This window comes from Rhopalosiphum padi, chromosome 1 (assembly GCF_020882245.1).
Source record: "Rhopalosiphum padi isolate XX-2018 chromosome 1, ASM2088224v1, whole genome shotgun sequence".
NCBI classification, from domain to species: Eukaryota; Metazoa; Arthropoda; class Insecta; order Hemiptera; family Aphididae; genus Rhopalosiphum; species Rhopalosiphum padi.
The window spans coordinates 90,749,818-90,765,028 of record NC_083597.1 but is presented as its reverse complement, the minus strand read 5'-3'; the positions used below and the strand labels follow the sequence as shown (position 1 = coordinate 90,765,028).

Genomic DNA, 15,211 nt, shown 5'->3' with positions numbered 1-15,211 from the left:
TATTATTAAAATCACCCTCAAGCAAGGATACAGCACATACTAATAACCACACAAAATCAAAATGCATGAAAATTGTCATTATATCATACATTTTTAACTTGTATTATTTTGTATATTCTTACGCTATTTTTTCACTTGGTGATCTCCACGGGACCTCGTCTTCTAGCTCATCTTCGCTTTCATCTCCGTCTTCTTCTGGCTGAGGTACAGATATGTTTAATGACGAACCTGTTATATTTTCAGCCACTGGTAATATACTTGGACGGCGACTACCTAAATATAGAATAGTTTAATTTTTTCCTTTATGAATTTAGCAAATCAGCATCACCTCTTCTTTGACCCAGTACTTCAGGACTCAATAAATTCGGGTTCATATCCATTGGCTTAGGAATATTTAAATGATTACCTACGATTGTCGGTTCTTCTGTTTGTTTGTTTTGGAAAGTGTAACTTTCTCTAATAGTTTTTTGAACTTCTGTGGGCTTATCTGAAATTTAAGTTTATTATAATTTAAAATACTACATGACGCGTTGTACGTATTATATTGATAAAATGTAAATATAATCTACTCACCATTATTTAACATACTATCAAGATGTTTTGAAGGCGCTGAACCATTATTTGAAACAACAAACGATGAATTTTCCTCCTTATTAACGCTAATGTAATAACATATATCGGATTTTTTCATTATATGCCTAGGCCCAGGATTTAAAAGTATTGTGTCTTCGTAAAACTCTGGTAAATCGGCAGGTCGTACGCCCACTAGTGATACACCGAACCTAAGATTGGAATTAATATTTCAGTTTAAATTAATTTTTATGTCGATTGCGATGATATACTTCCGATGTGAATGAAAACTTGCGTATGTGAAACTTTTGCCTTCGTATTCACCAAAAAATCTACTGTCACCTAAAAGTATGTGGTAGATTTCATTTCCTGAACATCTACCATACAGTCTATGCCATTCTTCAGGCGAAGTCTGGCCTTCCCTGCACACAAGTTATACAAAATATAAATAACACTTAGCAGTTAATACGCCTTGCAAATTATTGAACATTATTGAACGTAGTTTATGTTGACTCATAATACAGTGAGACTTTTATTTTTAAGCCGTCGCAAGTAGCAGTTTCATTAGATTACTTAAAATAGTTATTATTTAAAAAAAAGTAATACTCACTGTCCTCTACTTGTATGTAGTAGAAGTGTAACTAGCGTTGAAGCTCCAGGGCATGTGCAGTTATTAGCAAGCAGAGCATATTTAAGCTCATCTTCACATACAACAAACTCTGCAAATTTCACGTGTAATTTATTTTCTGGTCGAAATATTTGAACATATTGGGGAACAGTTGGGGCGTAGTCTTTGACGGCCCACGACCGTAGAATCGTGTGTTCATCCTTTCAATATACAGTGTGCATTATTATTTTATTTTATATAAATAAATTAATAGAAAATATTTACTGCTGCAGTTTTGTCAGCATAATTTCTGGCAGCCAAAACGAAACAAGCTTTAGCGTCACTCATTCTAGCTCTGGATAGATCTCCGTCTTTTAAACACGACCCTTGAATATAAATTACTCTTTGTGCCCAAATAGGTACTTGGAGAATCATTCTCATTGTTGTGTCCAGTTCCATTGGTGATAAAAGGACCACAAAATAATCCTAATAATGATAATTGAATAATTGAGTTCGTGTAAATGAACAATATAATACAATATAAGTTTTAGTTTATTTTTCAGATTTTTTTTTTAATTACAGACTTAAAAATATCTAATTGAATTATTTTTATTTCTTTCTACAAATGTAAAAGGAATACTTGATTATATGAAATAAATAAATGTTGTATCTCAACTTTGTATATATTTAGTATTTACGATGGATATGTTATTTAAATAAAGTATTTGTTTAATTTAAACGACATGTATATATGTTTTTAGTATTAAAGAAGTGCGTTTTAATTAACTTTAGACGTCAACCCATTAATACAATTTATCGTGGTTAATATTACTAAATATATAATTAAAACTAGATTAACAAGGTATAATGTGGAACATCGAACAAAACTTTAACTATAGAATAAATTTGTAAATTTTAATTGTGTCATGTATATGCGATAGTGCGTGTTATTAAATTGTAAATCGATGAAATTAATATGCTTAAAAATTCAAAGTTATTTTTACCCAGAAAATTCCAACTAGTCCATAATTTTAATAATTAAAATAATAAAGCGAATGTAATAAGATATTATTATTAATAATAACATTATGACAGAATTTAATAACATGTATGGTTCTTCTATATAAGTACTGAAGTGAATAAAATAATCCTGACCAGACTATAAATCAACGCCTGTAAACAATGTGCACTTTTAAATCCCATTTACATAATATCATAACTAAACATAAAAAAAATACATTTACTTTATTGATTATAATTAGAATGATTACACTATGTATAATGTTAAAATGCATAATATGGTTTAGAATTTTTATTTTCTTCTAACTTTCACCGTGACAGTAAATTTTACTTCTCATTACAGTTTAGTAGTTCAACCAATTTAATTTCCCACCTTGAAGCTTTAAACTTTTGAAATGTAGTTAATATATTATGTTACCTATTACAGCTACATACTATGTAGCTATTTCTATGGATTTTTAATTAAAACTAGAGCCGATTAATATTATGACTATACACCAACTTGGAGTAATGGATGTGCGTAAAATTCATTAAGAAAATCCATAATTGTGTCAGCTTGAAGCGTTGTACTACAGACGACTACATGTTTTTCAGAATGTGCTCTATGAGATGAATAAGAACCGCCAAGTTTCTGTCTTTCCATCCATGTAAACGCTAACTGTTCAAACTATAAATTAAAATAATAAAAAAATATATTTATGACAATTCAATTTAGTTGAACATCAACACGGGAATTGATTGAATGTGTTTAAATTGTACTTGTGTTGGAAGAACGATGAGTGCTATGCATATCATAACAACCATATAGAGTTGGGAAGGCCAAATGTCTGGCACGAAGTCGCCGTAACCGACTGTAGAAAACGTGACCACTACATAATAAGTAGCTTGAAAGAGGCTCAGATGCCGATGGCCAGCTCTTTGGAAATGTTGTATACCACATACACTACAAGATCAACATAACAATGAGTGATTATTATACATTGGCCTGTACTCGTAACTCAGCACTCACCTAGTAAATACTAAACAGAGAAGGGTGGCTGAAAGTATCATCAACTGTTGGGACAGCGCTGATTGAGATTTTTGCATAGCACGGTGAAGATCGTTCTGAAACATAACGGAAAAACGAGTGTTATATTATTACATTTATCATTGATGACGAATTTAATAATATTCACTGACAAACATATTTTCTAAGGATTTTTTTGCCAACCAACAATTTAAAAATACTGGTATGAAAAGGTTGATCAATGTTGGTTGGAAAATCTGTAAAATAATAAAATAATAATTACGTTAATGACTAATTCGTTATTATTAAAAATAAAATTGAATAGATACTAACTGTGAAAATAAAGGGTACAGTTGTGATCAACTCTAAAAGGAAGTGGAATGATAGTAGTTGCTGCATTACATTTCCCTGGAATGAAAAAAAAAATGCAAACATATATATTTGACTTATATAATATAAGTAGGTACTAAGTATTATAATAAATGTTGATAACTATTTATAATGTTTTTAATCAAAACCATCCAAAATGACACGTCAATACATTTTTCACTATAGCAATATGAGAAAACCAAATTCACTATTTTACCGGTCCCCGTCGCTTAATATTATCTTGTAGTTTCACAGGGTGAAAAATATTAAGTTTTAGACATTTTTGCAAGTATACTAAAATAAAAGGTATATTATCGCACCTTTTTATTTGGGTGGCTATTATTCTTTCGACGTTTTAATATTGTCTTCATAGTAACAAAAATAATCAATATCGATATGTTATGAACCAAAAATATAGGTCATGACTCTGTTTTATAAATACTGGTTATTTAAATAAATTATAATTATATATTTATTATAATAATATTGTTTTTCTTTAAAAGTGCACGTAGGTGGTAGGTACCAAATAAATTAATTCTTCATATTCTATCCAAGGCGACGTTAAATATTAACGGCCGATACTTAATTCACACGTAAGCATAACCCAACTCTGTACGCACTATAGTCGAGTTACGCAAATTGCCGCTAATAGCACAGTCTACTACCAAAGACCGTCTCGGGTCTTCAAGACCATCCGAATAATATGTATAGCGCCTGGCTGGCATTCTAAATGAGTAGAATCAGGCCACTTTTCGAGGATTACCTGCCACTTACCTACTCTACCTTTCTACATTTTTCTTCTATTTTTTTTTTTGCTTTAAAAATAAAAATGCTCTCTGCTGTGAATATTTAATAGTATTTTCGTTTGGAAAATATTAACGGATCATTGTTTGAATTTTGATAGAAACCGATTTACGAAAGAAAGCGTTTTTATACTTGTGTATAAAAGTGTACGCAATGTTGAAGTTAAATATAGTTCAAAGGATATATTATAACGCATGCTGTTATATAATTATATATTATTATACAAAATAAATTTCTACCCAATCAAAGCACTTACAAAAATACGTTTGAAGTAGGTAAATAATTAGTGTAATACGAACTAATAATATTAATAATTATTTTTTTCTTTATTGAGATTTTCCTTCAGCGTGTTTATCGTGGTGCTATCATTTTCAAAGTCAATCTTTGTAATTTAAATTCTTTCAAAGAAATCTAACTTTTCGAAACTTTTATGTTAAAGTAATTTTGTATTGATTTAATTTATTTTATATTTTATAAACTCGTATTTTTTAGAATATAAATTCTCAAGAAAAATATTTCGTTGTATTATTTTTATATTTGGACTACCTACTGATATTTAAACTATTTATTAGTAATTTCTTAGAATGATAATTTACTGCTAGCATAAAATTCGATAGGAGTAAATAATATATTATATGCACTAAAAATAGTTATCAAAATTAATAATTATGATTTATGTAAAAATAGGATTTTTTTTGAGGAAGTAACAAAAGGAATATGAAAATTTAGTAAGTCACAGCAATGTAGCCATTTATAACTATTAGGTATAATATTTTTGAAATGCAATGCTGTCTAGCTTAGATAATATACTGAATAAAATATTTATGAAATACCTAGTTTAATATGTAAATCGTGTAATTCTTTTAATAAAAACAATTAATTATTCAGATTTGAATTTTAAACGAATTTACATGACGTGTATATTTCCAAAAGCTTATAGCACTTAAAACAATATTGTCTTAATATTTCAAGTTGAAAAATAAAGTAGGGTATATTGTAGAGGTTCAATTTCAACATATACAGTTAACAAAATATATGTAAATAATATAATAGCTACTTCATAACGGAAGAAGAAAAACATTAATATTAATACTATTTTTGGATACACCATATATATGTATAACCGAAGTATATCATTCGAATACATTTTAAGAATATAACACTACAAAAGAAACGTACTCACAAAAAAATAATCTATAATTTACAATCATAAAAATATATAAATTTAAATTTGTGTATATTATGTATATTACTTAAATCTTCGGATTATAACAATCTAAATTTGATTAATTGTATTATAAAATTAATCAACTACTTACATTATCATAAAATGTATTTTTTTAAATATTTATATTCAGAGATATCTTTTTAAATAAACTTTTGGTTTTCCGGAAAGACATAATTAAAAAACTATACAATATTGAGGAAGTAAAAATCCAATTTCCATAATACGTAGTTGATGTAATAATATATTATGTTTTAATTTTTCGATATAATATGGATTTTTATTTTATTATTATATTTAAGAAACCAATATTAAACTACTTTCGTAATAGGTATATCTAATAAATTAAAATATATAAGTGTCATGAAATTAACAAATACAAAGGGTTTGATATTATTAACTAGTTTCGGCTTAAGGTAGAGCCAGTGATCTACAATTAATTTAAAATTAAAACTTTTAAAAACTGATTTTAAGTAATGTTCACTTAAGTAAAATTAATTAAATTAATTTTTATATAAATACGTTGAAAAATTAGAATTTCACCCAGAGGTGTTTTATTATGCAAAAATAAACCATTGATTCATATTCATAATGATTTTAATAGGTTCATTTTATTATGCTTTGAGGTCAATGAAGCAACAGCCGGTTTTTGTGATCAACCCAAAAGGTAAATTATTTTCATGAACACGATTGTACGGCGTATCGTGTAAATAATAAATATACATTCTTGCGATCATAGACTCAATTTAAAATATTCAATTTCAGTAATTTTATTAACTCTTTGAATTTTGAATGCTTTTAATGTTAACAAACTTAAAAAAAAAAATATCATATGGTGTTAACAATATAGATGTTGAAATCGATGTTGTAGGGTGAAAATTACTTTTATTTTATAGTATTCTATAATAATAAATGATAACCTAAGAAATCTTGATAACTGAAATTATAATATTGCCATTAAAATGTCAAATCTTAATTCGTTAAGTAGGTTCATAAAATTAGTCAAATAAACATGAAAATTAAATGATAATATATATTTTATGTTATTTTTGATTAGCACAATGTCTTTATTTATACATATAATTTTGTTTAAAAAACTTTATTAATAAAATTTAAACCTACTGTTAATGATAGCTTTAATATTTCTGTTTGTAGCAATTATATATAAATAAAACCATATAAATATTATAAATTTAGTTCTAGCACTTAACCACTAATTATGTAACATACACAAAAACTAATAACCTTTGCTGTTGATGTTTTTTTAAGTTCAATAAAAATAAAAAACTTTATTAATATTGCACTACCAATTTTTGGGAATGATTATTGAAAAATTTCACTTAATAATTGATAATTCATTGTGATTTATTGTACGTACAATTTAGGTAAAATATACACGTAGAACAAAATAAAAAAAAAATAATGTATTGATAATACGATTTAGTTGGTAGACAATTATTTATAATTTTTATTAAAAATAAAGTGAAATTTCAAATGAATATTTTTTATAAAAAATATTATTTAATTTGTATAACCTCACGCCTAATACGAGTATATCCTCAATTAAAATGTGTGTCTATTTTTATTCGAACACAATCTCGTTTTACGTCAGCCGAAACTAATCAGTTTATTTGATCACACGTGATTAGCTAAAATAATATGTATATCTACCATTAGATATCGATTCGATACTATACCTACAATTTAATGTTATGTTCATGACATAATATAACGTATAGAAAATCGTAGTTTAGCTGCACAATTATTGAAAGTCAATAAAGTATTAGCAACTATATATGCATTTGAAGTGCTTGTGTTGATTACTCTGGGAGTATTGATTCACCCTCAGTGCAGTTCATTAACATTAACATAAGCGTGTAAACTTATACAAGCAATACCGAGAAGTATGCGGTGTTAGCATTGGTATTCATTTTTAATTGAAATTATTTTTTTAGTTTTGTTTTTAAGCAGTGTATAGATTCAGTGTGCGTACAACGTAGTGCAAGGAACTTATTGGATTTCTATAATATTTATTTTTATTTATTTCTGTCGGCCCTATTTTTTTTTTTATTTATTATTATTTGTACTGTAAGTTTGCCAAGGAAGTTTTAAGTAGTTATTTTATCGATATTGTATCTAGTCTAGATGTTATTCTAAAGAAATAATTGTTTTATTTTAATTTTTACTCCTCGATATGTTGCGATTATTAGCGACTTCGATCATTCAAAAATGAAAATGGAAATACGATAATTGCCGGTAAGTTTATTCTGATGTATAATTAACTTGTACCTATGGTTTGTTTAAAACAAGAATTAGTTAATACCATTAATCATGATACCAATATTAATTATCAGTTTAATAAATGCTGAATCAAATAAGTAACTCCAGATTAGTCATTATATATTTTTGACGTATAATAAATGATTTATTATATTTTTCAATGAACAGTGTACTGCATGGGTAGGAAAATGGAAACAAAGCTCACAATTGTTACTTTTATAATGTTGTATATGAGAACCTGATTTTTAAATGAATACATTTGCCAATTCTACATTTTTTTCATAAATTAAAAACTGTTTATTTGTGTTTATATTTCCGGAAATATACATGCACGTTGGTACGTGTAATATAAATTAATCCATTGAAAATTATTTAATAGTGATCAAATTTAACAGACATTTAAAAAATAAAATTACTCTAAATTTATTAATATAATCTAATAGTAATAGTAATTTAAATTGTATATGCAACACCTCGGAGGTAATATGATCTGAATAATTATATTATTATGGTTTTCATAGTTCATTATAGTGAAAATTCTACAATTTATTTTAGTTAAAAAAATGTCTAGAATATAATTCAAGACAATCTTAAAACTAAGTATAATATTAATTAATGGTTATAATTATAATAATAATAATAATTACGAAAATATATATGATATAATATGGAGTTCTGAAAAATAATTATATATTTAGGTAATAGCTGACAGTTTGTTGTTTGAAATTGTTATGTAGGTTTTTATCTTAAGTTTATAATTATAAGTGTTTTAATTTATTTTGTTTTTTTTTTAGTTATAAAACTAAAAACCTATTGGTCTTTGTGATAACAAACAATTGCGTAAGAATATATAAACTGCCAAGTCAATGAATTACAATTGAATAATAAAATATTCTTATCGAACATATTATTTAAAATATTTGGGAAATATAATCATAGTATGTTTACAGTTGGGTATAGAATTGGTTTTATAAATTAAAAATAACATATACTAATAACAACAGTCATAGTATAAGAAATATATTACAGCATGTGATTTAAGGCTGATAAGCTGTTTTTCAATCCTGGGATACAAGCGCAGATACTTATGTAATATATTGTATAATCTGTAGAAAAAACTAAGAAAAAATTGTTGTTATATAATTCCTAGGAAACGCGTCCAATTGTCGTATTTTATCTAGCCATTTTTGGTATTTTTATTATCTATACGTAAGATTCAAATATGATGCCTAAATTTGATATTCTTCCGTATGATTGAAGCGGTAATAGTATGATATTTGTTATTATAAGTATTCGGCACTTGCGAATTTGTATTTTTATTGGGAAAGTAAAAAAGAGAAACCTGAATCGAAGTGAATTTCTTTCGTTGATGGTATGGATTTCAAATTCAAAAATGTTCAATGTATATTTTTGCACATTTTAGTTTTTATTTCTATAAAATATGTTCATTGTATTTTGTGTCTTTATATACCAATGTTCTATACAATTCAGCGTAAAAAAAGTACAAAAAGGTTACTAAAATGATAAAAAAAATATATATATGTTTATTTTTATTCTATATATATTATTGTAACTTTGTAATATTTGAAGTAGTTTAAAATATGGGAAATCGGTTTTTGAATAAAAACAAAAAAAACTAAAACTTTTATTTTTACATGATCTAAAAATATATCATTTAACATTCTCAAAATTTTTTCAAAATAGTCCATGTAAAAATATTATGTCTGCTAATAACACATTTTTTCAAATTAATTCAATAAATTATCGATGGGGATGCATACCCACATATTGTTGTTCTCACACAGTTGAAAAGGTTTACGTTTTTTTTTCAGCCCGAACACTACTTTTTACGTTTTCGTTATAGCTCATTATTACATTCCACGGGGAATATTATAATATTACGTGGTCACGTGTATAACGACGACATCGACGCAGATTGTCGAACTTCATAAGCTGAACGTCGCGGACGGGGAGGGACACGTTACAAAGAGATCAAGCTGTGTGTTTGGAGTGCCATTCGCACGCCAGGCAGAGACATAGGTACCGGAAAGGCTGAGGACTAGACGAGCACATTATTATTATTACTATTATTATCATAATAGAGGTAAATTTTATTTGTTCGGAAATTAACCGTATGCGGATCAATGGGAATTTAATTACCATACCGGTGAAACAACAGACGGCGTTGTTGCTGCAAAGCGCTGTTGACGTGCACTGTTTTTTTCTTACCGATTTTCCAATTTGATTCCGCGTGGTTGATATTATTATTATTATTGTATAACACTGTGGACCGGTGCTCAATTCACTGTAATACTACGGGTCATCGTCGTCGTCGTCATCGTCGTCGTTTGTAAATTACGCACTGTTTCGTGTGACCTGCAATCTCGTTTTTCTTCCGGTTTTTATTTTTTTGCTTCTTTATTCTCTAGCTATGGTATTACGCCAAGCCCATTTATTGCTTACAACCACTGATCTGTTTTGATCCGCTAATGGATCCGTTCACTATTGTGTTCTCGTCCGATCCGTTGGATCTTAACGACATGGTTTGTACGAACAACGTTGTAAGACCGATAACGATAGCGTTTACGAAACGGAAGTACGACTACCCTATGGGTACTGGCTCTGACCATTATCTTAGTGTTTAACACTTGTTCGACCCTTTGAATCGCGCGCACAAAATTAACATACATAACCACAGCATATAATATAATATTATACGTAGGTATACGATTATTGATCAATTCACTTATTTTGTGGCTAATATTTTCATATCGATTGACGAAATAATACAATTCCGGTGTAAGCGCTTGGGTTATTATCATTATTAAGCGTAATTTTTGCATTCGTCAATTATTATTATCCAAAGTTTTAACTTGATTAATGCATAAAACCTGTTATTACCCCGTTGCGGCGTCAAATTTAAACAAACAAATAAATAAATTAAATGACTATAATAATTTATATGCCAAAATGTATTTTCTTTTGAATATTAATGTAATGAAAAGTTAATTGCAAAATAATTTACAATGTACGAACTTAAGACGATATAATTTGGTGTGTGTGAGAGAGGTCAATTTAGAATAAACAAAAGTGGTTCTTTAAAACTAAGTTTTACCACAAAGAAAAAGTTTTTATAGAAGGGTTTATAAACACTTTTCGCGTATAGAAATCATACATTTTAAAACTATTAATTTTGTAGAGTTTAGCTGCTTATAAATAGCTACTACTTATACAAGGAAAATTAGTTATTTGACTTTATAAACAAACATTTTACAGATTTAAATTAAAGTTTCACAGTTACGGACTATAACTACGCCTTAACACTATATTATTTCTCAACATAAGCTTCTATCGATGTCTTTACTCTAGGGATTTGTGTTTAATCGTACGACCACAATCTACGGTTATCTCACTGCAACTTACACGCTTTGTGGTTTCTATTTATTATATTAACTTTCTTAATCATGATAATATCTAAACATCCAATAAGTTCTTCGTAATCAATTATCTTATAAATATATGGCCACATTATTATCACATTGATATGAACAAACCGTTGTTATACTTATAAATGTTATTATGAATAATATTTTAACGTCTAACCAATTTGTATAATATTTGTAAATATTGTAATGTTAAAACTTGTACTCTTTAATTTTATTCTCTTCCAATAACATACAATTCAACATGTACAAAAGGATAAAAACCTCAGATGCCGAAGCATCTTTTCTTTTCAATAAAAAAAAAAAAATATATTTTAATTTTCTAAGAGATATCTTTGTATTTGTAAAAGCAACAGGGTTTTTGATTGTCTGATATAGAGTTTTATTTTTCAGGTTCAAAGTAAATCGATAAACTTAACTCAAATTTAATGATCTGATGAACATATTTTTTAACACGATAAAGCCATTTTATAATTTGACCATTCGGATCAACGTCGTATCAGTTACCTATATAAAAATACCAAGTTCTTTCTAAACGACGATTGCTTATATATTTTAATCTGTTTAGAGACGACATTTTAATAATTTCTGAGTTTTAATATTGACATTTACGTTTCATCTAGTGTGTTGTTGAATATTATACTCCGATTTATAACTGTTTTGGTTGAGAGTCGGGTCGATGGTGGCCAGCGGGAAAGCGTGTTGGGGCTTTACTGGGTCACAGGGTGAATGTAATTCGAAAAGATTTTCCAGGATTTGTCAAGACGCTTAATTTAGAAAACAATTTTCCACAAAATTAAAATGGAGTTTTCAATACAAATACCCGTTTTGGAGATATTCAACCGTTTACATAGTGTTTTATGTGATTTCATAGTGAATCTGAAGATATTTAATTATTATTTATATTAAACTAACTACATTTTGTATGAATAAAACTTTATTGATGTATAGATGATAGGTTTAATGCTCAAAATATATTTTAAGATAAATTGAAATGAATATATAGTGAAAAAATAAATACGATTAAGAGGTATAATACATCAATAAAATCCACGTCCGTGTGAAAAATATGTGCAAATATGATAAAAGTACGTTGTCTTAGAGCTTAAATACATATTTCCTAGAAAGCTAGTTATCCAATAAATTTCATTTTATATTTTATTTTGAATTTTTCATTAGCCTGTTATTCATTATTTTTTATTTTTAGAAGTATAATTTAAATTTTATAATATATCAATATTAGTACTCTAAAATAGTTTTAAACAAATTCAACAAATTATAATTAACTTATGTCGGGTTGTATGAACAATCACTAAACATTAAATGAATTAATAGTGAGCTAATAGTCCCTTAAATATTGTTTAGTGGCCCATGGTTGGTCTATTAAATTTTAGTGAACCAGTAAATTAATACATTTTTTGACGACCCATTATTAATACATTTGAATTATACACTTTTTGAAAATAAATTAACAATAAAATAAAAATGAATAATAATTATTTTAATTCATGATAGTTAAACAATTAGAACAGTAAAAACTATTTACTAAATTGCATAATAATAATTTATTTTTATTAATAAATTGAGCAAAAACTCTATAAGCAATAACACGTAATATACTTAAAAATTCTAATAAGTTATATTAAACTAAACAAAATAAATATAAAAGTGGAGTATGTAAAATATATTAAAAAGGAAAATAAAACGGCAGTATAGGTAAATCGTAATAATATAATATATTATATTGATAACAAACCATATTATAATGGTTTTGATTATAGAAAACAATAAAGTGTATAGAACTTTAAGTGACTCTTAGTTATCGTATTTAATGGATTATAAAATAAATCAAAGTAGTAATAATTATCATTGCATAGGGACATAACTCTAGATAGGGGTGAGTTTTTTGTGAAATTAGTATTATGAGATGATGCGTAGAGAAGCCCCTCGCTGTAAATTGTAATGATGAAGGGAGAGACTTTAAACTGGGTAATATAATAGGTAATGAAAAATGATATTGTTACTTATATAATGGTAATAAGCTATAATTTAACTTAACATTAAAGACAAAATAATGGTTGTTATTTTAAGTTTGAATTATGCGTTATGTATCGATATAAATACCATAATATTTCATTTTGTTAAAATAAGCCTTTATAAAATACAGTTAAAACATAACATAATTTTATAATTTGAATAAAATAATGTAAATTCATATTTTTCATTATTTTCGTTTATTCGATGTTTGCTGTTAACATGGCAATGTTTACTTACGATATTTTAATTACTGTACAATATCACATCCTCTTCAACATATAAAATGTATACATTTATTCCCATCCAACCAATAAATTCATTTTTAGTGATTTTAAAGTTAATAATATTATTATAAATATTGACCAAAAGCATTTTTAAACCTCAGTAAAATATTAATAAAAGTTATTTTATAGTTACCAATTGTATTTTAATATTTATTTTTGTATAATCTCGTTCACCGTTAAACCCATTTTATTTATTGATCTTTATTAACATACAGGTAATGCTAATACGTTAGTTAGTATTTAATAATCAAATAAAATGTCATACTTTCGACAGCCTCAAAATAGTTTTATGAATTTCTTTTATAAATTTAGTCACGATTTAATATCCTCGGGCATTGTATGGACATCATTTCAAAATAATAGCATACTATTTTTATTATAGAACGGCAAATGCCCACAGTAGTGAATAGTCGTGTATTCCTGCGGGTGTAATTCTAGATTTTGCAACGAGTAAACATTCTTACTAGTAGATCACATTTCAAATGGTCATTTCGATGAATGGCATGAAAGTTACTCCAGATTTATCCAATTCTAAGCACATAAAAACACAGCCAAACAATTGACGACAAGAACTACCTATCGAGTTTTGACACCATATATTATTATTATTTCCATTGTCTTGAGCTTGTATAACAATGTATTAATTTGTTTGAACGCGAATTATTTTGCCACGTTCTATATAGTAAACGTAGCATACACGTTATTGTTCTATAGGTACGCGTTCATTCGTGATAATTGAAATTGTTGATTTCATACATTTATATTCTCAAGGTTTTTTAAAAATAGTCACTATTTTTTTTTAAATATCAAAAAAAAAAAATAAGCATTCTGAGAATCGATGATATAAAAATAAGTTTTAAATATTAAAAAATATTTTTCATAGTAAATAAAAAAAAATAATGTTATTTATTTGTCAGGTGGCTTATATTTTAACTATATTTCAAATAATACTATCTTTTCTACTATCTATAATTTTACATTTACTAGCATTTTCGATATATTATGTATGAAACATGAATTCAATACATTGAATAGTACTGATTGAATAATCTACAAGTGCCAATATTATAATGACACTGAGTAATATAATATATTATTCACTTATTACGTGCATATTTATATTTTAGTAAATGATATTATACAGTAGTAATATAGTTATAATTTTATATCGAATAAGTATTAATAACTATAAGCAGTGGAAATTACGACTGTATAATAAAAAATATAAAACGCGTTGATGTGTGCTTTAAAAATTGACAAAGAGAATAAAATAGATTTATTTATTTTATTTGTATACCTTGAATATTCATAGATAATGTCGTATATATTTAATACACAAACCTAAATCATCAAAATGTCTACTTTTATTTTAGTAAATGGGTGTTTCAACAACCCTGTTGTTGTTATCTTCAGCACTAAACAATGATTTATAACGTTTAATGCATGTAAAATGTACATTTTTCCTCGTATATAAAAACATCAGATTCCACCTATCGATTGGCCAAGTTACTCGGTTGCGTTTATAATTATTTTACGTTGATACTGTTTTAAAGCAATATTTTAATA

General features: G+C 26.7%; 1 protein-coding gene across 11 annotated transcripts in view; it reads right to left on the bottom strand.

The window, feature by feature from the left end:
- The window catches only part of LOC132918660 (potassium channel subfamily T member 2), a 157,732-nt gene that overhangs the window by 16,441 nt on the left and 126,080 nt on the right, over nucleotides 1–15,211 (bottom strand). For all 11 annotated transcript variants that reach the window (XM_060980058.1, XM_060980057.1, XM_060980056.1 and 8 more), the window contains 11 exons: nucleotides 3,537–3,611; nucleotides 3,377–3,460; nucleotides 3,207–3,301; nucleotides 2,957–3,140; nucleotides 2,700–2,864; nucleotides 1,463–1,663; nucleotides 1,181–1,398; nucleotides 843–992; nucleotides 574–782; nucleotides 329–487; nucleotides 123–273 (listed from right to left, as the gene is read on the bottom strand). In XM_060980058.1, coding sequence (XP_060836041.1) covers nucleotides 123–273; nucleotides 329–487; nucleotides 574–782; nucleotides 843–992; nucleotides 1,181–1,398; nucleotides 1,463–1,663; nucleotides 2,700–2,864; nucleotides 2,957–3,140; nucleotides 3,207–3,301; nucleotides 3,377–3,460; nucleotides 3,537–3,611 — 1,691 coding nt within the window. The remainder of the gene's footprint in view (nucleotides 1–122; nucleotides 274–328; nucleotides 488–573; nucleotides 783–842; nucleotides 993–1,180; nucleotides 1,399–1,462; nucleotides 1,664–2,699; nucleotides 2,865–2,956; nucleotides 3,141–3,206; nucleotides 3,302–3,376; nucleotides 3,461–3,536; nucleotides 3,612–15,211) is intronic.